Raw genomic sequence first — 24687 nt, 5'->3', positions numbered from 1 at the left:
CAGGCAGGTGAGAAGGAACAAATGTTTCTTTAAAGTAGAGAACTCTTCCATGGCACGTTCTTTGCAGAAATGAACCTCAGCTCCAAAGCACTTTGTTTTAATTTCCTAAGGCTGGGCGCCCGGGAGAAAGCCCATGCAGGTTTTCAGCCACCACCACAACCGGAGAGCTGGCACCGAAAGGCACCAGCAATAGGGTTGAGTGAGGCTGTCACATCAGTGATTGACTTAGAGCCCAAATGACAGAGTGTGGGGGAAAAGAGAGCTAAAAAGTGAAAAGAAACGAAGTGAAAGAAGGAAAGGTAGAAAGGAGAGAAAAACAGTATGGGAGAGGAGTGAATGAAGAGGTCCCAGGAGCAGGGGCGGAGGCAAGGTGCCAGCATAAGCTGTTTTTGGTGTGTGCAGGCTGCCGACCCCTGCAGTGCAAATCAGAGCACAGCTTTATCAACACCGTTCCACCGGCGGCTTCTCTGAGTCAGGCAGTGGGTCCACCGGAAGTTTTCCATAAAGGCACATACCAGTTTTTGTTCCATTTATGTGCAAACTCCACGAGCAGGATGAGCTGGATGCCTATAAAGATGAAGGCTCCGATGGCCCCCACATAGCGCCAGGCTGCAAAAGAAGACCATCCAGAAGGAGATGAGGTGATTGTGCCAAGCGTTTAGCTCAAAAGAGAGTAATGACTACAGTTCATTTTTACTGCATGCTGACAGTACCTACAACACATTTAATTCCCACACGATCATCAGTTGGGTACTATTATACCCACTTTACAGAGGAGAAAAACCGAGTCTATGTAAATCCACAAAGTCCTGGAGCCAGTAAAGGATGCAGCTGGGACGTGAACACAGGCAGCCTGGCTCTGGAGCACCCAAGCTTAACCTCCATGCTCTCACTGCCAGATATCTTAACAGAGGCAGTAATTCACAAAATCAATGAGGACCCACAATTTAAAAGTAAAAACACACACTGCCAGAAAAATCAAGGGTTCAAATTTTATTGGATAGGGAGCCACCAACATCTGGTGAGGAAATGAGGTTCCGACTTGGGACCAGGCACTCAGATCCTACTTCTGGCTCTGCTACAAAAAAGCGCTAACCTTGGATGTGCCACGTCACATCTCTGGGCTGCAGCCTGTATATAAAGGTGACTGAGCTGGACTAGACCTTTCCCGCTCTAAATCTATTATTCTAATACATAAAAGTAGGTCTGTGGGGAATAGAAAACCAGCAAGCAGCATTTCAGGTAAAAATGAGACTGGGGCATGACTTCCTTAAGGAACAGATTAAACCAGTATGACTCTGAAAACTGGTCGGACCCCAACATGTGACTGTCAGAGGGACTCTGACGGCTCCCTGTGGACTGACGCAAGGCGACTGTTCTACTGTCTTAATTAGGAAAGTGAATCCATTTGGTTTGAACAGTGTTTGGAACTGCTGAAATTCAGGCTTTTTTTCTCCCTAGTTCATATGAAGAAGGGCTGATTTAAGGCTTCACATTAAACCAATTTTGGTAGGTTCTATCAATAAGGAATATAACTCTGTGTGACACGGTTTCACATCAGGTATGTTTAGAAGTAGACTGGAGGATGCCTTTTCGATCCCATGACAGCTGCCGCAGGTTTAGAGCCGCTCAGAGGCCATGTACTTGTTGTCCCCGGCTCTTCCGGGCAGTGCTCAGAGAGAACAAGGTCTCCCCCGCCTCTTCACTCATGGCTGACATGCTAAACCAGTTTGCAAACAAATGTTAAGTGCCTCATTTTCCTTTCAGGCCAATAACCTTAAAATCATCATTTCAATCTTCAGCCCACAGACTAATCAAAGGCCTTCTCACCTCCCTGGAGGAGGTGAGGCAGAAGAGGGTGTGGGGAAGGAGGGGCCCGGGGTAGATAAAGTATGGGCAGGTAAGGCAGGAATTTTTTTTGCTGAGGAAGATTAGCCCTGGGCTAATATCTGTGCCAATCTTCCCCCACTTTATAAGTGGGTTGCCGCCACAGCATGGCTGATGAGTGGAGTAGGTCTGCACCTAGGAACCAAACCCATGAACTCAGGCCACCAAAGTGGAGCAGGCTGAACTCAACCACTACACCATGGGGCTGGCGCCAGGAATGTGTTTTTGAGCCATAAGAAAATCAGTAATTCAAAATATCAAACGCACCCTGGACTACGCTTTTGAATAATTTCACAAAATGGGTAAAGACAAAATAGGTACCCAAAATACCCCATTTTTACCATTCAGAAAGGTCTCCTGATCTGGAATGAAGAAAGCTCCTGAGCACATGGCCCCCAACAGCAGAAGTTTGAAGAACCAAAAGCTGGAAGGAAACAAAAAGGGGGAAATGTATTTAAATGATATTCAAGGAAGGACAAAAGGTCTCTTAGAAGGTAAGCATGTCAATCCACGATTCTGCCACTGGCAGTGTTCTCTCCAAATCGAGGGGAAGTAATTAAGTGACTGGAGACTGCCTTTTCCTAATTATACAGACTCAGCGTGGCCTTGGACTGTGCAAAACACCATTTTGTTGCAGGGGAGGAAACGACCTGGGGAGAGATCTTGGTACAAGAAATTAACTCTTGTCTCCACTTCATGTCTCGTTACGGTACCAGGTGTTACAAATAGGATTCTAGTTCTCAGGCCTCTGGGTGGTGGCAAGTCCCACCCTCCCTAAAATCAGTGTCACTAATTTCAACTGGAGGAAGAGCAGGGAGGGGCTGACGAGTGGAAGAGGTCCTGGATACTGTTCTGAACCCAAGGAAAGGGGACGTATGCCCACGAAGACCCGGGACTTACCCGTTGTGAATATGGGCTCGACAACTTTTGCTGTTGTTGATTTTTAAGGTCAGGAGGCAGAAGATGAAGAAGAAACAGGCCATTCCAAAGCAGACTCTGTACACGGCAGAGTACCCCACCAGATTCTGGCAGGTGTCTCCAGCTTTAATGCCTTTACAAAGGTCTTCGTAAAAAGGGATCTGAGGAAAAAGAGAAAACAGTCATCTGCTAAAACTGGTAAAGAAGGGCTGTCATGGTGTTCCCCCAGCCCACAGGTCAGAACCCAGCGAGGAGGCGCGCCACGTGCTCAGAGAAACGAAGGCTGAGAAGAGAGTAGAGTGTCCTTCCAAACACGACGACTTAATTCACTCTGACTCTTTTGAAAAGATCTAGTGTTCATAACGTACCACTCAGCCTTTTCTTTCCCTGAATGAATTCTGAAATCCAGCATCAGGATTTTTTTAAATGACACTTGTAATACACGGATAAATTTTTCCCAAGATGCATAAATATATAGAAAAAAGTGAGAGACTTCCTTCACTCTCACCCCAAAATGTCACTCCCCACCTCAGGAAAGTTAACATTTTGGGGGGTGTTTTTATTATTTTACATATATAAATGTGTGTGTGTATACACACCCCCATCCTTACACACAACACACACACACACATACACCTGTATGGTACCATATATAGAGAGAGACAGCTTTATTAAATAAGAGTATATATATTGTTCTGCAATTATTTGCCCAATGAACAGTAAGCCACAGAGATCTCTCCCTATGGATACATAAAACCCCACCCACTCTCTTTAACCACTATGTAATATTTTATAGTAAGGCTGGATCAAAATTGGCTAGCATTCCCATATTGAGCTCCTTGGGAGGATTTTTTGTTTTGTGTATTTGTTTTTTGCTACTACGAACTCTGATTCCATAAACCCTGCTTGGATGCCTCACTGCACACATGTTGTGATTTATACAGACACTCCCGACCCAGAAATGGAATCAATGGGTCAAGCAGTATCTACGTTTTCAAATTTCAAGAATTAAAGTCAAATCACACTTTCAAAGACTGCACCAAATTACATCTCACCAATAATATCTGAGACTGCTCACGTTCCCAACCTGAACACTCAATTCAAAGATAACAAACATTATCTTGTTTCAATGTCCATCTTCCTCATCACTAGTAAAAGTTCACATCTTTTCTTAAATTTAGGGTGCTCTGTAGTTTTCTCTGTGAATTGGCTGTTAATTGGGTTTTTTTCTTGATCCACTGAGCTCTTTATTTACGCATCTTAGTCTTCTAACAAATGCTGACAATTGTTTATTCTAGTCCAATTAGATCTTGATGTAAAACCTATTTACATTATCAGAATAATTAAAATCTTACATAAGGAGAACATTTTTATTAATGTCAGAAAATACAGATTTAGTCAGTGGTAAAAAAAAATTGTTTCTCATCAACATCAAAGTTGAACATTCTTCAGAACAGAAAACCAGTTGAAAATCACATTATAGCTGTTATTCATAAGACAAAAATATCACAGGGACAAAAGTCACACAAAGCTGGAGGTGAAATTGAAGCATGATAGTTTAGTTCCTTCTCCAGAAAAGATCTTGAAGAAACAATAATAACCGGGGCTATTAAGGTTTCCATAAACAAAAGGAAGACTAAATTTAACTGGACTTCGTCTTCCTGAATGAGGATTTGCTCCCCTCGGAAGAGACCTGCAGTCTGAAGCTACTGCGCCTGACTCTCAGACACGTTTTTCCAAAACAAAACGTATCTTTCCAAAGTAGTGTCTCAGGCAAAAATGCATCATTATGGAGACCGTACAAGCATAGCTCCATTTTCACGAACAGACACGAAGGATTTCATGAAGAAATGTCAAACACTTTGCAGTCAACAAGTCGTGCAACTGCAATGTTTTTAGATCAGAGCAAGATATAAATGCATAGAGACTACTATATTTTTTGACCAGGCTGTAAAACAAAGTAACACACGTGTAGGGTTGCCAGATAAATACAGAATGTCTAGTTAAATTTAAATTTCGGGGCCAGTCCTGGTGGGCCAGTGGTTAGGTTCACCGTGCTCCACTTCGGCAGCCTGGGTTTGGTTCCTGGGCGGAGACCTACACTGCTCCACTGTCAGTGGCCATGCTGTGCTGGCAGCTCACATACAAAAAAAAAAAACAAAGAGAAAGACTGGCAGTGGATGTTGGCTCAGGGTGAATCTTCCTCAGTAAAAAAAATAAAAGAAAAAAGAAAATTTAAATTTTGCATAAGCAATGGCTAATTTTTTAGTATAAGTGTGTTGTATACAATATTTGGGACATAGACTAAATATTGCATGGGACATACTTATACTAAAAAGGTATTGCTTGGCAAGAGATGAAGGACAAAAGGCAGCAGGGTCTTGTTGGGAAGGGCCAGGTATGCCATGCTAAGAAGTCCAGCCCCCAGTCAGTAGGCAAGGAGAAACAACTGTTTAAGCTGGGGTGGCTGCAAAGCAGAGGACAGACTGGAAAGGGGACAGGTGTGAGGCAGGAGGGTAAGTTAGAAGGCCACTGTTTACCAGTCCAGGTAATGGATGAAGAGGGTCAACCAGTGGCAGAAAAAATAGAAATTCTGTGGGTAGAAGTCATAGGTGGTAGGAGGTGCGGATGACAAGAATGCGCACAGTGAACCGTGCAAGTGAAGGATGGGGAGGGTTCCCTTTTGCTTCTTTTAACACGCTGCTGTTCAGGGTGGAGGGGACTAGGGTTGGCAGAGGACAGAGTGTGGCACTAGGAAGACACCTCAGGAGTGTGTTTTTAACTTACAGAGTTGGAGGCACCCTAGGCATCCCAGTGAGAACGTCTGGTCTGGAAGCTGATTCAGAACGGCAATTAGGACCAGATATGAGGATACAGGAGGGGCCCCTATGAAGGGCTGAGAGGTCAGCAAGTGCTTTCCGAAGGGCTCTGACTTTTCAGCTGTGTTTCACCGTGAGAGAGCAAACTCACGGGATTAACCTCTCCAGATACTGAAGCAATGGGGAGACCCCACACAAAGTGAACGTTTCAGAGCCTCAAACCGGAAACCAAAGCTATCCCCATTGAGTGGTTCGGGTAACAAGGAGGTGACATTGCTTTAAATCTGTAAAAACTGTATTCCTGGAGCACCCACACCACCTCACTCATTAGGCTGCTGTACTTACATGGGATTTATTGCTCTATGATACTCATTTGACTCTTTTCCTCCCTCCCTTCTCTCTGCTGCTCTATCAGCAAAGCCAATTCCTGACCCCCCACTATGACACACGCCTGTCAGCACCCCCTTCATCTACACCAGCCCTTCAGGCTCTTCTCCACCTCCCCACCCCAAACGGACTTCTCTCATCTCCTTCTCCTAGAATGCATTTCAAGGAGAATGCTAATGCCAGCAGATCGGAGCTCCAGCCCATCAGAGCTCCCGCCCATCAGCTGCTATAGAGCCCTCCCTGTTTACTCCCAGAGGCCCTCGGGCTCCTCAAAGGGTGAGTATGTGGCACTGCATATTTCAACCAAAACACAAGTAGGCAAACCACCCCCTGCTCCAGACAGATCTGCTTTATGCTCTGCGGGCGACTTAGTCATTCAGCCTTCAGTAAGTGGTGAATATTTTTAGGCAAAGAACCTTCGAGTTGAACAAGCTGGCAGGATTCAGCAAGGGGAATTTGCTCTGATCAAATATTTGCTGTTCCAAGCTCCATCCAGTTTTGAAAAAAGAAAACATACATCACATACTGATTCCACACTGTGGGGTGACGGGGACAGGCCTGCTCAGGGTATGGCCCCTGAAGTCTGGCTCCGGGCACCCAAGGACACTGCATCCGTGTTGGATCTGTACACAGCTGAGGGCAAGGGGCTTCCTCCCAACCCCCAGGGCAACCAGACTCGAAGCCACAAATTATCAGTGAGAACAGTCACGTGGACTCCCGGCCCCAACTCCACCACTAACTGGGGCAAATCACATGTCCTCCCCGAGCCTCAACTTCCTTCTCTGTACAAGGAAACAACACTGCCGCCCACCCCACGAGCTGCCCCGAGAGATCGAATCAGTTAATCCCCGTGAAGTGCTCACACAGTTCCTAGTCCGCATAGCCATTAAGTAAACTTCCTTAATTCTAAAGTACTATCTATCTTACAAAAAGAATTTCTGGGGGAAGGAGTCAGGCAAATTACATGTGTCACTGACTGGGTGAGGCATTCTGATACAAGCATGGGGGGAAAATGAGCATCCTGGAACTCAGCAGATGCTCTATTCAGTTCACCAAGGGATTCGTATGGAAGGATACAGGGTAACTTGCAATGAGGTGAACCCTTCCCTGGCACATTTATATAAGAACTGAGTTCCGAAAAACAGCTCTCACTTGTCTGTCTTCCAGACACCTGGGCACCACCCAAAGGAAATACATCAACTCCCAAATCACGGAAGACATTTTTAAAACCTCAACACAAGTACTAAGCTCAAAGAGATGGGAGCTAGAAGGAAATCCAAGCAATTTTGTCTCCGCAGGAGAGATGCTAGCCATGCCCCCCAATCTCAGGCAAACAAATATAAAGAAACAGAAGAGCTATGGAAACGCTTACAGGTCTAGTTGGCCAGGGGCTCAGATGCTGCAAACTTAGGAATAAAGGATGGACTGTGGGAGTGGTTCCTACAGAAATGGAGAGGAGGAAGATGAGAGTCCCGCTCCTATAATATTAAAGTATTATTTGAGAGGTGAGAAAATGGCCTATTAGGAAAGCTAATGTTTCTTAAGTTTCATTATATCAGATTTCTAGGGCAGTGAATGAAACCAAGCTGCAAAGAAAGCTCTGGGCAGCTCAGCATGAGTAACAGCATAAAAACTAGAAGAACCGGATCTACAGATTTTTTTTAATATCCCTCACTTAAAAACGAATTTCAGAACCAGGAGCCTCTTTCAGTCTGCCTCTCCTCTTTCTGATATTTTCCAAACTTTCTATGACAATTTATTTTTCTCTGTGGAATAATTCCAGGCTCCACGACAATGTCATCTGTCTGTCACTCACCAATGGACAGGAGCTGTGAAATGTGGAATGGTAAAATCAGCTTCTGGAGCCCGCCCTGTGGCCTAGTGGTTAAGCTGGGTACCCTCTGCTTCAGCAGCCTGGGTTCCATTCCTGAGCACAGACCTACACCTTTTGTCAGTGGCCATGCTGTGGCGGAAACCCACATACAAAATAGAGGAACACTGGCACAGATGTTAGCTCAGGGTGAATCTTCCTCAAGCAAAAAAGTGGAAGATTGGCAACAGATGTAGCTCAGGGCGAATCTTCCTCAGGAAACGAAAAAATCGGCTTCCATCCTCTCATAGACAGCCTCTAAAGCAACCAAGACTCATTTCTCGATAAGTCATTATCTTTGAGGACCTTTTTGGGATGTGGGGGCTATAAAAAAAAAAAAAAAAAACCGTAACAACAACCAGTACTTGATGTTCTTTTGTTTGAGTTTCTAAATATTTTAAGAGAAAAATCTACATTGTGTCATTATTAAAAGCCACAAGAAGAATTAAAATTCCAGAGTCTGGTTTTATTTGACCCTGCCACCTCTGAAATCAGGAACTCAATGCCCTCAAACAGTAACTCCTCAGAACCTTGGAAGCACACATGCAGAGACGGAGGTGATGCTCCCAGCTCTCCCACCACGAGCATTTCATCAGGATCAATAGCCACAAACACGATTAGACAGTTAGAAAACAACTGAAATCAACTTTAAACAATAAGCTTTCAATCCAAACAAGACAGCCCCTGGAGGACTGACTAATTACAATGGTGTGAAGGGTTCGTCCACAGAACGGGAACAGGAATCAGCTAATGTCAAGCCCTGTTTAGAGAATTAGGTGACATGCAGGCAGAATGTATAAATAAGAACCCCACCAGTTACTGACCTGGACAGAGAAATAAGAGTTAATCCCACTGAAAACTGATGTAGGCCTTCAGGAGGCAATGGCAGTGGGGGTTGGGGGCCATGGAATGAATAGGTCCTGTTTGCTGATTTGACATGGCCCATGAATAAAGGCAGAGGAACCCAGGACTAGGATCTCAGATTCCAGATTGGCAGGTGATCCGATGGCAGACCAGTGGCAGATAGGAATCACAGGGGAAGAGTGGTTTTGGGGTGGTGGGGCAGCAATTCACTTAACAATCAGTTACACTGGAAGTGCCTGTACCAAGGGGAAGTGTGGGCTGATGGCTACGTGTGCAGCGCTCCAGAAAGATGGCTGGACTAGAGATCAAGATTTCGTAGTGACCCGCAGAGGTAGCAAAGGAGGCATCAATGGGAGTAAATAAAGTCACCTGGAGAGGAATGCAGTGAAAGAAGGGGAGGAAGACAGAGGCGTGCACAGCTCAGAACCCTGGGGGATGCAAACCTCCAGGGGCTGGGAAGAAGAAAGAAACTGAAAAGGATGAACCAGAGAGAAGCTGAAGGAGAGGCTTTCAAGAAGCAGAGGGGTCAGCGGTGTCAAACACTGCCAATGGGTGGAGGCCTGAGAAGTAACTGGATTTGGCAGCAAGGAGTCATCTGGGACACAGATCAGAATACTCTCTCGAGCAGGGTGGAAGCAGAAGCCGGACTGCAGACGGCTGAGGAGACAGTCAGGGATCTGGGTCAGAAAGCGAACCGAGCGAGCCTTCTTCGCGTGCTTTCGAGAAATCTAACTGCAAAGGATCCAAGTTCCAAGGATTGTTCCTAAATTGCATTTACTTGCAATTATACAAGCAATACATAATTATATTCTTGTTGCCAAAGAAAATGTAAATTACGATAAAGATACAGAAAACAGAATTGCCTTGACCATTATTACCCCAACTCTAATCTGATTGCTTCCCAGAGGTAACCGCTGTCACGGTCGCACGTCTATCTTCTAGACCTTTTGCTGTGTTATTCTACTCTCACAATGGCTTGCAGATTGTTGCAGGTTGAACATATAAATCTATCTGAAGCCTTTTTAACTACTATATAGAATTCCACAGTCTAGACCAACCATAATTATTTTCTGTTACCTAACTGGCAGACTCTTTGGTTGTGTCTGATTTTTCACTATAATAAATAACGCACAATGGACATCGTCTGTATTGTGCAGAGCCATGTAAAGCATTAGGAAGGACAGATACCAAGAAGTTGAACACTGGGTCATAAAGTTGGTACGTTTTAAATTTTCATAGATACTGCCAATACTCCCCAGTGAGGGTTTTTGAAAACTCTAGGGTTGAAGGTAACAGGAGAGTAGAAGAGAGAAAGGGAACTGCCAGCAAAGCCACACAGCCCCCACCTTGCAGCCAGGAAATCCTGTGCTGCCCCTCCCCGTCAGAGTCTGCATCTCAGTCCTGGTTTCTGAGGGTCTTTGCCCACAAGCACTGCCCCAGCAATCAAAGGGAGCAGGGTGGGAACAGGGCCCTCTGAGTCAAGAAAAAACCTACACCTAACCCCAGAGACAATGTAAAATCGCAGCTATAGAGGTCTGGACTTTGTTTCAGTTGGAAAATATGGTCATTGCCCCCCACCCTCTCCCACAGAACACAGGGTCTGATGGAGAGCTTGGTGCCGCCCTGAGAGGAACAAGGCCGACGGAAGGATGTCTCCTGAACACGGAGATGCTAGCATTTCCATAACAAGAGGACTCAGTGTCTAAACAGGTGAAGTTTTCTATTTGGACCACTTATCGGACAGAAGAAGTGCTTATACCCTAAGTGAGCCCCAAATCAGCTTTCTTCTTGAATGTGTGAACCTGGAACACAGTGGTGACGTATTCTATGCAAATTCGACCATGAGCATGACTGCCTTCTGTAAATAATTTTTAAAAACGCAGTGAAATTAGAGTTTGCATGTGCATTCTTTCTTCCATACTATACACTACATCATACAGTTAAACGTATATTCTTGCAGACGTTGATCATTCATGTCTACCAGGTGCAGGTATCGTTCTAGGTTACAGGGACACAAGCACGGAATAAAATGGGTCTAAAAAATCCATGTTAACGAGGAGCTAACTTTCTAGTGAAATGCGGTATACACAAAACCATGTGTGCTCTACTTAAGGATATTTCAAGCATTTCCATGGCTAATTTTGACTATTCACGATTCTTGCCTTAGGTGGAACATGAGAATCTAATATCCCCCAAGAGATGGGACTCTACAGTACCCATAACCTCAAGATTCTGAGAGCCCCTAGTGACTTGTTGCCCAATCCTAGTACTGAGGACCAGGACATGGCAGACATTTAGATTCCTGGCCGAGCATCTTTCTCATTTTACCATTTACTGGATCTGGAATTGGGGGTCTCCAGCAGTAGAGGACCTAGGGTACCCATACACTCATTGTCTCCATCCTCACTTCTTCCTGATCACCAAAATGCCTGGTTGGGCTACATAAAAAGAACACTAATTATTTTTACCTGTGAATGACTTACCATTATTTCAAAAGGTCACACAGAATAAGACATATATCCTGTTAAATGTGTCACACTAAATTTATTACTACATTATTCTTGCATGGTCGACCCAGTATGTGGTTCTCACAGCCCAGGGACGTGGAGCTGAAGCAAGAACTCCAGTACCCTCAGCACAAAGTTCAGGCCATTGAGGTTTCCCCTTTAGAGAGAAGGAGGGAATAACTGGATGGATACCCACAGAGCCCCTGTGTCTAACACAGGCATCAGCAAATGGCAGCCTGTGGGTCAAACCCAGCTAGCTCCTGTTTATGTAAATAAAGCTTTATGGGGACACAGCCACACTCATTTGTTGGCACATTGTTTTGGCTGCTTTTGCCCTAAAATGGCAGAGCGAGTAGTTGCTAAAGACCACACAGACCCCAAAGCTGAAAGTGTTTTCCAGCCGGCTCTTTAAGGAGAAAGTTCGCTCACCCCTGGACCACCAGGAAGAAGAGCTGAGGAGTTGTGCTGAACTGGGGAAGTATAAATTAACATCTCAAAGGCGAATGACAGCTGGTGATAACTTACTCTACAGATGGAAAGCCAGGGGAGCAGAGAGCAGAGCAGCTCAGTGGATGTCTTCTGAGTGTCCCCGTGCTGTCCTGCCTTCTGGCCTCCACTCTCTCTTCCCCTTCTCCAGAGCTCACTGCTGTCCCCAGATGGAACTGGTGCTGTAAGTGAACTGTCCATCTCCCATGCGTCATTTTTAGAGCAGCAATTTAAGTATTTTAGTTTATCTGCCTGCAGATAACGGTGGTGGGACTAGGGGAGCACACGCCTCTGAGTGCCAACGCTTTTCTCTGTGGGTCAGAAGCCCTCAACAGCTCTAATGGAAAAAAGTCCTCACATCTGTTATGCACACACAGCCCATGGTACCAAAAATAAAACCCACACTGATGAAAGCTGGCATATCGAAAGATAATTTTAGACTTATTTGAAGACTGCAGAAACAGTCTCACTGAAATTTAAAAACCATAGCCCCAAAATACCCACCCTCCTGTGATTAAGCTCAGCCCTGCTTTACAGGGGTTGTAACACCCTCCACGCCCTCTACCAACCTCCCACCTCACCTCAGCTCCCAGTCTCCAGACAGGGACGGAGAGAAAGCATTCCTGAGCTCTAACGCGGGAGCCCAAAGGTCAGCAGACAGATAGCTAAGCTGACACCACCGTCCCCAACAGTCGCTAACGGAGTTCACATATTTTTAGCTTTCAAACCACCATGTGCACACGCAGTCTAACGCTGGGGACTCCTTCTGTACACACTTTCCAAACTGGTCTCCCTTTCCCCCCAGCTGAGGCCCAGTTCTCTAAGGACAACGACTGTAAGTTACTCCTACCAACATCCCCAGCACCTCACACGGTGCTTGGCACCTACGTGGGAAGGAAGGAAGGAAGGAAGGAAGGAGGGAGGGAGGATAACATGACTTAAAACATGGACTCAGATTACAGCTTAACCAAGTAACACGGTCACCCTTTCAACTCTGAGAAGCGTATCATCAAGACTCAACAATTCACAATATTTATGTTCCTGCTCCCAGCATTTTGAAGCTACTCTTCCTTAGTTTGTTCTGTCTCGTGCCATTTATTTGTCTGTTGCCTCTGACCTCGTTTTTATAAGAACAGAACTGTTTGTTTCCAACTGTAAGCTCTCGTCTGTCCTACTTATCTGCAGAGCGGGCCCCGTCTGTGGACAGTTGCTTAACACATGCTTTCGATGATGACAGAAAAAAGGGTCAGGAAAACTTCAGTGCCCCCATCTCCTCATTCTCCCGATCCCACAGGCAGACCGATCCTAAAACAGAGATCCTGTTAACATCCGATGCCCCCCAACAGCTTCCGGGTAACGGATCCTCCAGACCAAGGACAATGACTATTGTTTGTTGCGTTCTGGCTCCTGGCAAACTCATTATTACTGGACAAGGATCAAACCTCTTTGTCTTTGGTTCAGACTCAAAAAAAGACTCTCAGCAGGGTATACGTTAGTTCAAATCACTGCCTGAGTACAAAGCTGCTTCCCACCCTCGTTTTCCTGGCATCCGCTTGCGTGCGGGAGGGTGAGGCCTGAGCTCTGGGAGGAGCGAGGGGTGGGAGCACTCCAGGGACTCCTGTTTTCTCCCACATGGTGCTATGTCTGGATGGAATTTAGACCAAAGATAAAGTTGTTTGGAAATACGTGTCCCCAGAGTCACCCCAATTTGGTGAGGAGGGGGACACAGAGGATTTAAGAGGCGCAACCTCACTGTCTGCTCCCCACAGGGACACTCTGATTAGATCATAGAGAGAGCTTTCCTCCATGTTCTACAAAGGGCTTGAGGTTCCAGGACCCAAATCTACCTTTAACCTCAAAAACATACTCACTGATACACGCGACACACACAAGGTACGACAGTACAATGAACCCAGTTGCTGTTCAGAAAGAGAACTTTTGAAAAGCATTCTGTCTCAGCCGGATTAAAAAAATACTCCAGAATCAAAGAAGTGGGTCAGCAACATTTTTTAGCTAACTCGACACCTGTTCTAATATAAAAACATAAAACGCCACTAAGCATGGAGAGTTCTACACTACAGGGCTTCAGCGCGCTTCAGCAACACCGGGCACGCCGTCTCAAGTCCACAGGTCTCCATTCAGCCAGTAAACACCGAACCAGAACGAGAGCCAGCCTTTCCAGCTTTGCATGAAACCCTGTCGCTCTGTGCGGGGACAAACCACGTGGCGTTTTAGATCAAAGTGGAATATTTCTCATTGCTGATGTTTACTTTAAAAAGATCGTTACACCAAACACACCTTGAAGGCAGGTTCTATTTTACATGCAAAGCCACTGAATAAATAAATACTAGGTTTGTAGTTGCCTCTGTTTTCCACTTCAGACTAACAGTGGTCCCTTGAGCCCAGATTGTGGACTTCTCAACAGGAAGCAGTGCGGGGAATAGGAATAAGCTAAGAAAGCTGCCAAAGGCCCAAGGTGATGCTGTTTCCAGAAGAATACTTCTCCCTCACCACCGACTCCAGAAGACTAGGACTCAGCAGGAAGGATAAGTTTGCTCAGGCTTTCCCTGTTACTTCCATGAACTTCTGAGCAACAAGCACACCTAGTCACACAGGCGGGAACAGCACTGGCCAGGTGGCCAAGCCGCCAACAGTCCTGGGTTCTAGTCCCAGCTCCAATGACGTCACTGCCTTGGACAAGCCACTTCCCTTCCCCGGGCCACATTCTCTCACCTGTCAAATGAGAGGGTTGGTTAGCATTATGACTCCAGATTCTTCCACTTTAAAAAAACCCTAACGTTTTATTCAAATTATACTTTAAAAGAGATCATTATTTTCTCTGTATAACACTTAACAGTGCCTGATATTTGCGCGCTCTTCCCAGGGCAGAATGCTTCCCATAAATGTGAGCTGCATCCTTTGTCCCCTTTCTTCTCTCGTTAACTAGACCCTTTAAAACTAGTAACTTTGTTTGGTGTATTTTTTTAATCCCCTGTGACTAGCGCAGGGAGGGCTTTCCTACAAACTACACTTACTCTAGTCCCTTCATATTCCTCTTAACAGTGTAGGTTAAAAATAGAAAGTGAAGAAGCTCATCTACCAAATTTCAGAGCCTCAAACATATTGGATCGAAGCTCTGTCAACTCCAGGAACCACCACGGAAGTACTGCTGAATGTCACTGCGAACTGACTGAAGGATGCACTTATTATAACAGCCTTTTGAAAGCTGAGTTGTTTCTAAGGGAAGTAGCTTCAGTATTCATCTATGTCACTAACTATGGTGACCCCAGAATTCGGAAATGGGGCATCACGTGGGAGAAATACTAGTAGCAAACAGCATCCTCAGGTCACCCTGGAGAAAGAAGCCTGGGGGAAGGGAATATGTCTGTGAAGCTGGGGACGTTCAGGGAGAATCCAAGTCTAGATAAGGCCACTGGAATGTGACATCAGGGGCTGAATCAGGATGACTCGGAGGCACAGTGGAAACCCAATGCTTTTATAACCTGTCTGAGGAAAGTATGTGGTCAGCACTGGATCTGTCAGGGTCCCCACGCTGTGCTGAGAAAAGTGTGCCCTATACAGGATAACCAAAGCCACAAATGAATGAGCTGCCCCAGGGGAAGCAGGCACATGAGAAGGGCAGGGGGCGGTGTTTAAGGCTCCGGCAAAGAGGAGATGACCACTTCGTTCTGGGTGATGGGTAACAAGATGTGGAGGTGGCCTTGGGACTAGACTGGCTACAAATAATCCTTCTTCAACTATTTCACTTTCATCTACTTCCACATAATCTTAGATTAATACTGCTAATATACATGAATTTCCCATTTCTGCATCTCCTTCTGATGACGACAATAATGAATAGTGAAAATGACTGAGAAATACAGTCCAAAAAAACTTTACATATCACCTCTAGGGAATGTGTTGTGAGAGAAGGTTTTTCTGAATAAATAGAGAAAAATCCTTTAAGCCCATCCTGCTACCTTTGTTCAAAGGGCCCAAACTCACATTTAGCAGCCTCAACATATATCCCTTTTCCCTTTCCCTGGCAAATTTTGGACTTCATGATAAATGCAGAAACTGTGATTAGAATGTATACTTAAGACTTTAAAAGGGGGATGGGGGTAGGTGACAAATTTAACTTGGGGAAGAAGGAACTGGTTTAGATCCAATGCAAGTCCCACCTCCACCCCACATTAATCCTGAAGTTGAGTGCTCCATTGAGTTCAATAGACCAAAGTGATCAGGACAATTTCTAAATAGTCATGTGGATAAAAATGCCAGATGCCAGCATGTAAAGGGGTAGACTAGTTAGGGTAGAGAAGGCCTTCTCGGGCCTCAGCCTGGGGCTGTGCGTGTAGATTTGGACAGACCACTCTAGCACACTCAGCAACTTCCATACTGCCCACCATAATGTGCAGGGTAAGAGAGCTCTCCTACCCATTTGGACACTTACGTCCTTTTCAGAAAGTTGTGAACTCCAAGGATTTAAGCTATTTTGGGAGCTGCAAATCCAAACGCCCTTCTTCGGGGGCTAGAAGGAAGAGTAAATGTCCAGTGATGGGGCCCACGGTGAGCTACAGCATGCTAGCCCTTCTACAGGCAGCCAAACTGAAATTTAAAATACATATATATATATCTCTACAGGCTGGCCAAACAAGAGCCTGCAGGCCAATCTACAACTCCTAGGCTCGATTCCCAGGCTCTCCTGCAATCTCTGGGGTGTGGCGCTAGCTAATGGGTGGGGCTGGGGGCCAGGCTCTAACCATCAGACCGGCTGACTTTCATCAAGTCCAGGGAGAGAACGGAATTCAGGAGCTGCTTTTATGACACTGAGGAAACTGCAGCTATGAGCCCCACTCACGTCCGGATCCCGTTAGATCTTGTCCAATGCTCCTCTGAAGCCCACCGCACCCTGCAACACTATCATTCTGTTCATCCAGGGCAAGAGGAACCAATCACAGGAGGAGGCAGCTTCCACACCGCCACTCACTCACTCAAAGGAAAACTGACCCAAACTCAGCAGGAGAAAATGGTGCGTAAAGCAAAACACGTTCCCAAAAGAGATCAAGTAGGATTACAAACAAAATATCATGCCTTCTAAAACAAATGAAGGAACAAAAAAAGATTGCTATCAAAATAAACATCTTAGTTGTCTCTCCTTTCAATGTAAGAAGTAATTCTTCAAAATTTAAATTTAAAACAAACATACAACAACAACACAAAAACCAGTCTTCCACAAAGTGCAAGATGTGTTTTGATTCTGAAACAACAAAATGCTAAGGATTCAGCCACCCCGGGCACTACGTACTACCCATCCCCAGGAATCTGGGCAGCCCAGGGACCAATGGAACATGGACAAAGAAAACAGCCCTAAGACGCTCCAGGTTAGGAACCTTTCAGACCCTTCCTCCCTTGGTCTGGCACGGAGTTCGCAGGGAGGAAGGCCCGAGGGCCACGTAGGTCACCTGTCCTCCCTTCTCCAAGGCAGGCGTGGCTTTAGAGGCCTCTCTTCCACCGAAAACAAGACCAACCTTCCTTTCTCCTCCCTCCCAAAATGCGCGCGTAGACTCCCAGGGCACCCGAACCTCGAGTGTCACCATCCGCCTCCGAACACAGAGGGTGATCTGGTGCAGCAGGACAGGACGCTCAAATCTCTCAACCATTTAGTTTTGTGTTTTTGGCATTCTACATTCTAAAATGCAGATTTTCAATCCTCAAGGCATTAAATATCTCAGGACTAACCTGCCTGCATAACACGATTATTGACAGCAACGACCTGCAATAAAACGGTTCCTACATTTTGAGATGGGGAAAATGCTCCAAGAGAAGACAGAAATCATGCCCTACTCAGCCAGCACAGTAGAACTTTCTCTGAGCCGTGGTTCTCATGGGAAAGAGGAGTTTCCCTAGTGAAAACAAACAGCACCAAGTTTGGCCCAGCACCTCCTTGGCAGTTGCCTCTTGCTCAAACTTAAACACAGGCTGCATCCTGAAACCAAGGAAAAACTGAAACTAACTGGAAAGGGGCTGCCCTCACGTCCTTAACCCACATACCAAAGGCCATCGCACATGGAGGCGAGAATGCTGGGTGGGAGGCAATTACACACTCCCCTCTGGGCTGCTGGAGGCATACAGGGCTTCTCCTCTTCCATCACATCCTCACACATGTCTACAGGCCAACAAAGAGGGGGCGAGGACTGCGGCAGAAGCCCAGTGTGCATGCCCACAAGGGGACCTTTCAATGCCCACCCTCAAGTACCGCCTGAGGATGAGGTCAGCCTCCATTCTATAGGCCACGAAACAAGCTGACTTTGTGACCAGCTGGCGGGACCCTGTGAGGCCGTAAAGATGGAACAGGACTGGTTTCGCCCACAGGGACGTCATTCCCTATGCAGGAAGCCCAGCCAAACCAATTTTAAATCAGTCCATTCAGGGAACAGACACAGACACATTTACAGGAGCCTCTGTGAGGCGTCAGTTACCCACTCCTCCCTCTGCTCTGACCCCAAATCACACTGCACACACACCACTGCAGGGCTCACCTCCCTAAATGCCTCCCTGTTTCCATGACAGCCTCCCAGCCAAGAACCTACAAGAGCTGCCCACCTGCCACCAGACCACGGTCAACGCCGCACCTCAGCACTGAAATTCCTGCGAGATTTGCTCATTTGACCTACTCACATCTTCTCCCTGTCCTACGTGTGCTTTGTCCTTGCTCTTCTCTCTACCTACAAGGCCTAGTAGCTAAGAGCACGTTCAGCCTGCATGCAAATCCCAGCTCGACCACTTAGAGCTGGAGACCTCGGGCACGGCACTTTAAGGACTCAGTGCCTCAGTTTCGTCGCCTGCAGAGCAGGGATAATGACAGTGCCGACTGCTCAGGTGAGCACAGAAGTGGTAAAGTGAGATGATACAGCTAAAATGCTCAGAATAAAACCTGGCACATGGTATCACCCAATAAATATTAGCACTTAAAATACTTATTATCATCAAGCAAGTCCGTTCTTCCATGAAGACTTCCCCAGCAATACCACTTCACATCTTCCATTTGTTTCTTCAATGATCTATGAACAGTCGGAAAGCAGAGATACTGGCTGGAGTCAGGGACGGTTTCATGGGGCAGCATGACTTAATGGTAACCAAATGTCAAGATTATTATTATGAAAGTCGTATCCTAAAATAGAGACCTGTGGCTCCCAAATTCTCTCTGCCTCCAGCAACAAAGTCTCCATGGGTTCACCACTAAGAGATACTATATATTCAGATAGTTTCAGACTTTGTTTCTTGGATCCAAAACTTAATTCTACAGAGACTGAAAACTTCTCAAGAGCTGGGACTGCACCGCAGACAGCCAGGACACACTGGGAGCTCCCACCACAGAACCACAGCGATCCTCAAGCCAGTGCCTGTTGAATTTAAAAAGCACAACATGAATTACCTGAAAAACAAAGGCAGCAAACGGGAGACTAAGTGGACCTACAGAAGATGAGTTAAAATTTACCCTTTCAGTATCCTCCTCTTACACTTCTTACCACAAACACATGAGGGTAAGAGGAAGAGAACCGGAGGCAAACAACACAGAGCTGGAGTGAAACCTGGCAGAGACAAACGAGGCAGCCTCGCACCTTGGCCCCCTGCCTCCAAACCTCTACAGCACTGCATGCATACTCCCACACGGCACTTGTGAATTTCTACCTTGTTTCATGCCACGGAAGACTTTGGACCTTGTCTTCAGGTTTAGAAGCTTGATTTCTCCCAAGTCCGAATGCCCCATAGCTGCAGTGCCCTACTGAGTAGAGAGCTGGCGTTTAAAGCAATCAGAGGAGAATCTAAATTTCAAAAGTCTAAGAGTAGTTCCGCCACATTCCAGACCGTACAACCACAATTATAAACGCATTACCCAACAGAAAACTTCCAGGGGCCTCCTCCAACTAATGGATGGGAATGTATCAAGTGCTTTTAAGAAAATGGTTGTTTTGAACCCCTTGAGTGTGTATGAAATAGTCTGCAGTTTTAGCCTAAGGTCAGGGAGAACGAACGCTTCCTGGGGAGCTGCTCCTGGCCATGTCATCCCCTCTGTCAGGGGTCCATCGGAGAGCTGCCCTGGCCTCCCTCCCACTCCTCACTCCGCAGTGCTCAGCGGTCAGCGGCCAATCTGTACGGCATGTGGGGTTTAGATAGCTGGGCTCTCCTCTCTCCTTTCCCCTCCGACAAGAGTGGCCCTCAGGCAGCACGCCTGCTGCTCTTCCCGACAAACTGTGCCCCTGCAGAGAGCGGCCCAGCTCAGCGAGACTGGTGCCCGGGGAGGGTCCCCAAGTGGGTAGGTCTGGCTCATGTTGGGGTTCAGCAGGAGGAAGCCCACTTCCCTGCAGACACAAGCTACCTCGTCTCATCAGCTTTAGGAGGGATAAACGGGATGTTTGGCACCTGCCTGCTGACGCTGTAGTCTTTATTGCCAGTTTGTTCAGAACCCGGGAAGGAAAGGATGGTGCCATTTATTGTGCGCCCTCGAAAACTCCAACACCCCTCCCCCCCGCCCTGTAATCTGGCTGATCAAGAGGCCTACTATGGGGAAAAGGGGGAAATTCCAGAAAAGGGCCCTATATGTGTCTCCATCAGCATCACAAACCAGGCCTCCTTCTGCATCCCTTGTCCAAGAAATGGCTGAAAGTGTATCCCTCAACCGTAGAGACACCCACCCTACAAGTGACATGTCCAGAAAAGTAAAAATCGCCCCATAGCCCACTCCTAACTGTCTGTGGGATTACCTAAGCCTTATCGTACTTCCCATATTGGCCAAATTAAGTGCTTATAACAGCTGCTATTTGAGATACTGGCAGCCACCCTTATGACAAGGGAGAAGTACAAAAGTCTACAAGACAAGACTACCTGTTCACATCTAATCAGGAAGAGCCATAAACAGGGAGAAGACAAAACACACAACCCCCTGATAGAAGCATCCTCCACCAAAAGTACCAGCCCACATTTGTACCACTACTCAAGATCAAGACATTGAATGGTTCGCCTGCTTGGCAGGAAAGCGCTGTAGAGGCATCAGGACGGTTGAGAAAGAGCGAGTGCACCCAAAACCACACTGCGGTGTGCAGACCCCATCCTCTAAAGTGACTGTTCCCCACCACACCCCCTCCTGAACCATCAGAAATGGGAAGAGTTGAAAAGAGGCCCACTTACGTGCTCCTTCATCTCCTTAGGCATGGTTTTGGACATCATGACGCAGCAGAGGAGGGCGACGAGAATGAAGTAGAGCGCATACATGAAGCGGGTGCTCCGGGACTGTCGGAACTTGGGGCAGCAGCCGCAGCACAGGGCACAGCCAGCAGGCCCGCAGCAGCAGGCCAGCTAGAAAAGGAACACAGAACATCCTCTTAAAGCCACGACTTTACAAACCTATTAATCCCAGACCTCCGTTGCAGGTGACCTTTCAAAGCTACCATTTTTCCAAGGCAACCTGCCCATTGAACATGCACGAAGAGTTTAGTGTGTGAATAAAGCTTTCACCAGAACTGGCCTGATATCGTCTCTAATGATTAGCATCACCGCTTGGGAGATGCCCAGTAATTAAGCAGAAAAGGCACAGTTCGCCTGAAGCACTATAATCATTACTCTTAGATAAAGATTTCTGGGATCGGCAAAGAGCAAGAGAAGAAAAGAAGCCGAGAATTTAAAAAAGGACAAAATGAGGTGGGGAAAACACAAAAAACAAGAAGTTGGGCCCAAGAAAGAGATATATCAAACTCCCTGAGCCTAACAATGCACTGTGTGAACACGTGGGGACGTGTGGGATGGGCAAGGCTAGGTAGGCTCGCATCTGTCCACTTTCACAGGACATCACGGCGTGTGTAACCTGAAGCTCAGGGGGAAGAGGTGCCTCCTGCAAACGCACCGCTGACCAGAGCGCCAGGTCCTCATGGTAAACTCTTAGGCTAACGAGTGCGGCAAGACTAGGCTTTATTGGTCAATGCAACTGGACATACTTTGGGGATATTAAATAAAATAGGGATTAAGTTTTCAGTTTGGGGTCTGGTGTTAATTGTTTTTAAAGACGTTACTTTTTTCACAGTAGTTTTAGATCTCACAACAAAATTGAGAAGAAGGCACAGAAATTTCCCATATACCCTCTACTCCTACACATGCATAGCCTCCTCCATTATCAAGAATGGTATTTTTTTTTTTACCAAGGATGAACCTACACTGACACATCATAATCCATGGTTTTATCCTTTTATTGGCACATTAAAGTCTGTGGTTTACCTAAGGGTTCATATTTGCTGCTGCATATTCAATGGGTTTGGACAAACATACAAAGACATATATCCATCACCACAATATCACACGGAGTGTTTTCACTGCCCTAAAAGGAAACTAGATCTTTAGGAGAGCATGGGGCACTAGAACACAGCGCTGTTAAAAGCTCAGGCTCAAAGACAGTCTGCCTGGGTTTGGGGCCTGGCTCTGTCAACTACCAGCTATGAAGCATGGGCAAGTTATTTACCCTTTTAAGACTCAGACTCCTCATTTATGAAAGTAATACTTTACTATATAACAATACTTATGCTGTGGTCTCTTGGACAACCTAATCAGACCCACCTGGTGTTAGGGAAGGAATTCTGCTTAGCAAATAGAGAATTCTACAAAAGAGATCGCCATAAACTGCAAATAACAACAAAATCTACATGTATTAACTCTACATAAAACCTAACCTAGAAATTCAATCTCTTGATAATGATTTGGAAGGAAGTTCAGGACTTTGCATGGCTTCAAAACAAGCACCAATTAGAAGGCCACGCTATAAACATCAGCTACGAGGAGACGAGATGATGGGTATACAGGTATAAGACAGCAGGTCGTAATCACAATGGTGCTACGACAGATCTTCAAAACATACATATTTTCCAAGTTATTTCATCTACTTCATGAAACTGCCGCTGTTTGAGCCCTTTGACGTTCTGTACTAGCTCATTACTTAAAATTTTTGCTAATGTACTCTTTCCATCTTACATTCAGTTTTCTAAGCCATTTTCCTCAAAAGACTCTTCTTGCCTCCCCAGACTAGGCCACTGCTTTGGAAGATAAGCTGTTCTATTGGGCTGGGCTAACAGATCACACCAGTGGGTCCTAACACTGTGCATGTGTGGTGTTCTTACAGGCCACATTCCTTTACAGCGTGCTCGTGTCCCCGCCCGCCCGCCCCCTCACCCCTGCACTGGCTGAGCTGGCTTTTCTCCAGGCCCTGTCTCCCTCCTCCTCTGCCTCCCAAAGTCTTTCCCAACTGCCTCCACCTTCATTAGTTGCTAACTCTTTAAGCTCTATAGTCTTAGATAACCAGTCTAACTGCATTCCAAATTTAACTGTGATAAACAAAATATTTATCCTATTTGGAAAAAGAAATATTTTAGGAGCAGTTGATGCTTCCCATGATAGAACTTTCCCACAGCAGAATCAACATTTAAACTTACTATCTCCGTGGAGGGGAAAATGAACAGACACACACACAATGTGAGCCTAATTGGTCATTTACAGACAGACAAATAGTGACAGAGGGATGTGATTATGGAAAATGTGAAAAGAAAATCATACTGGTTTAATCCTCTTCTATCATTACAGTCATGTATCATTGTATGGATCTGATTTTTTAAACTTTCCTTATTGTTCACTTTAACTCTACATACTGCTATGGCATTAAAAAATATACGCGCGTGTGTGTGTGTGTGTGTGTGTGTGTAGATGTTTGCACATATAAAAACACAAGTCTAATATTAGAATCCAATAGCCATTCTCCACTAGCCTCAAAGGTACTTCTCAAAGCAAACTGCCAATAACCAAGGGTACAAGTGCACTAACTTAAAGCAAACACTGACATACACACCAAGTGGAAATTCAAAACAGCATCCAAAGAAATGTGATGCTAGCATCCAGGAAAATCTCACAGTCCTGCTGACTTGCCACTTCCTTCTGGAAAAGCATAACTTAGAATAAAATGGGTTTACATAAGGCCCTGCCATTTATGGCTTTACTACTCTGAGCATGTCACTCCCCAGATCTTCACCTTCAAAACTGAAAAAATCAACTCCTGGTCAGCCTAACTGCCAGGGCTGTCACAAGCTTGCCGAGAAGTGCCTGCATCTTGTTACCTTTGGCTCCAAGGGCCCTAGACCTTTTACTGAATAAATCAGGCAATACAAAACAAATAAATGTAAGATGTACATCACCAAGAGTGAACTCTAATACAAACCTTGGACTTTGGATGATAATGATGTGTCAATGCAGGCTCATCAATTGTAACAAATGTATTGCTCTGCTGGGGTTGTGGATAATGAGCGAGGCTGTGCATGTGTACGGACAGCGGGTATATGAGAAATCTCTGGACCTCCCTCTCAATGTTGCTGTGAACCTCAAACTGTGCTAAAAAATAAAGTCTTAGAAACAACAACGCAACATATGAACAAAAGAGTGCCCATCAGTGGCTCAATAAACAGATGTTGAGTGAATAATATACGGTAAAATCATAATTGCAACACTCCTCAAACAAAAGGGCTGGCAATCCCACCCCACAGGGCCAAGTGCACAAGCTACGTGCTACAGTCTGAATTTCTCACACCAGCATTGTATCACGGAGCAGTTAAGGCTTTAATTTGTAGATACCGCATGCTCTCCTTTTCCTTATAATAATAAGAAATTAAGACATATTCAAGAGGAACCCAAGACTCTCTCTTTGGATGACAGTGCTTGCAATTCTTCTAGAAGTTTACCCTGCAGGTACACTTGTACAAGGGCAGAGATTTAGGCATAAGGTTGTTTGTTAAAATCATGGAAACAGTCTTATTCTCCAGCTACATGTGGACTGAATAAATGAATTATGGACTACCCATATAAGAGGATATATTTAAAAAAAAATAAGTCGGCGTTATGGGCTGATTTGTGCTCCCCT

At 45.8% G+C, this 24687-nt stretch overlaps 1 protein-coding gene across 2 annotated transcripts in view; it reads right to left on the bottom strand.

Moving 5' to 3' along the window:
• Positions 1–24687, bottom strand: part of SERINC5 (serine incorporator 5) — an 88445-nt gene that overhangs the window by 26675 nt on the left and 37083 nt on the right. The window contains exons 2-5 of one of the 2 annotated variants that reach the window (XM_014857013.3): positions 20931–21098; positions 2788–2966; positions 2229–2311; positions 516–609 (exon numbers count right to left, since the gene is read on the bottom strand). In XM_014857013.3, the coding sequence (XP_014712499.1) occupies positions 516–609; positions 2229–2311; positions 2788–2966; positions 20931–21098 (524 nt within the window). Of the gene's footprint in view, positions 1–515; positions 610–2228; positions 2312–2787; positions 2967–11777; positions 11955–20930; positions 21099–24687 lie in introns of those variants that run through there. The other variant, XM_070517878.1, reaches the window with a different exon arrangement.

This window comes from Equus asinus, chromosome 9 (assembly GCF_041296235.1).
Source record: "Equus asinus isolate D_3611 breed Donkey chromosome 9, EquAss-T2T_v2, whole genome shotgun sequence".
Classification (NCBI taxonomy): domain Eukaryota; kingdom Metazoa; phylum Chordata; class Mammalia; order Perissodactyla; family Equidae; genus Equus; species Equus asinus.
The sequence above is the reverse complement of the archived record's forward strand: the minus strand, read 5'-3'. Positions and strand labels throughout refer to the sequence as shown.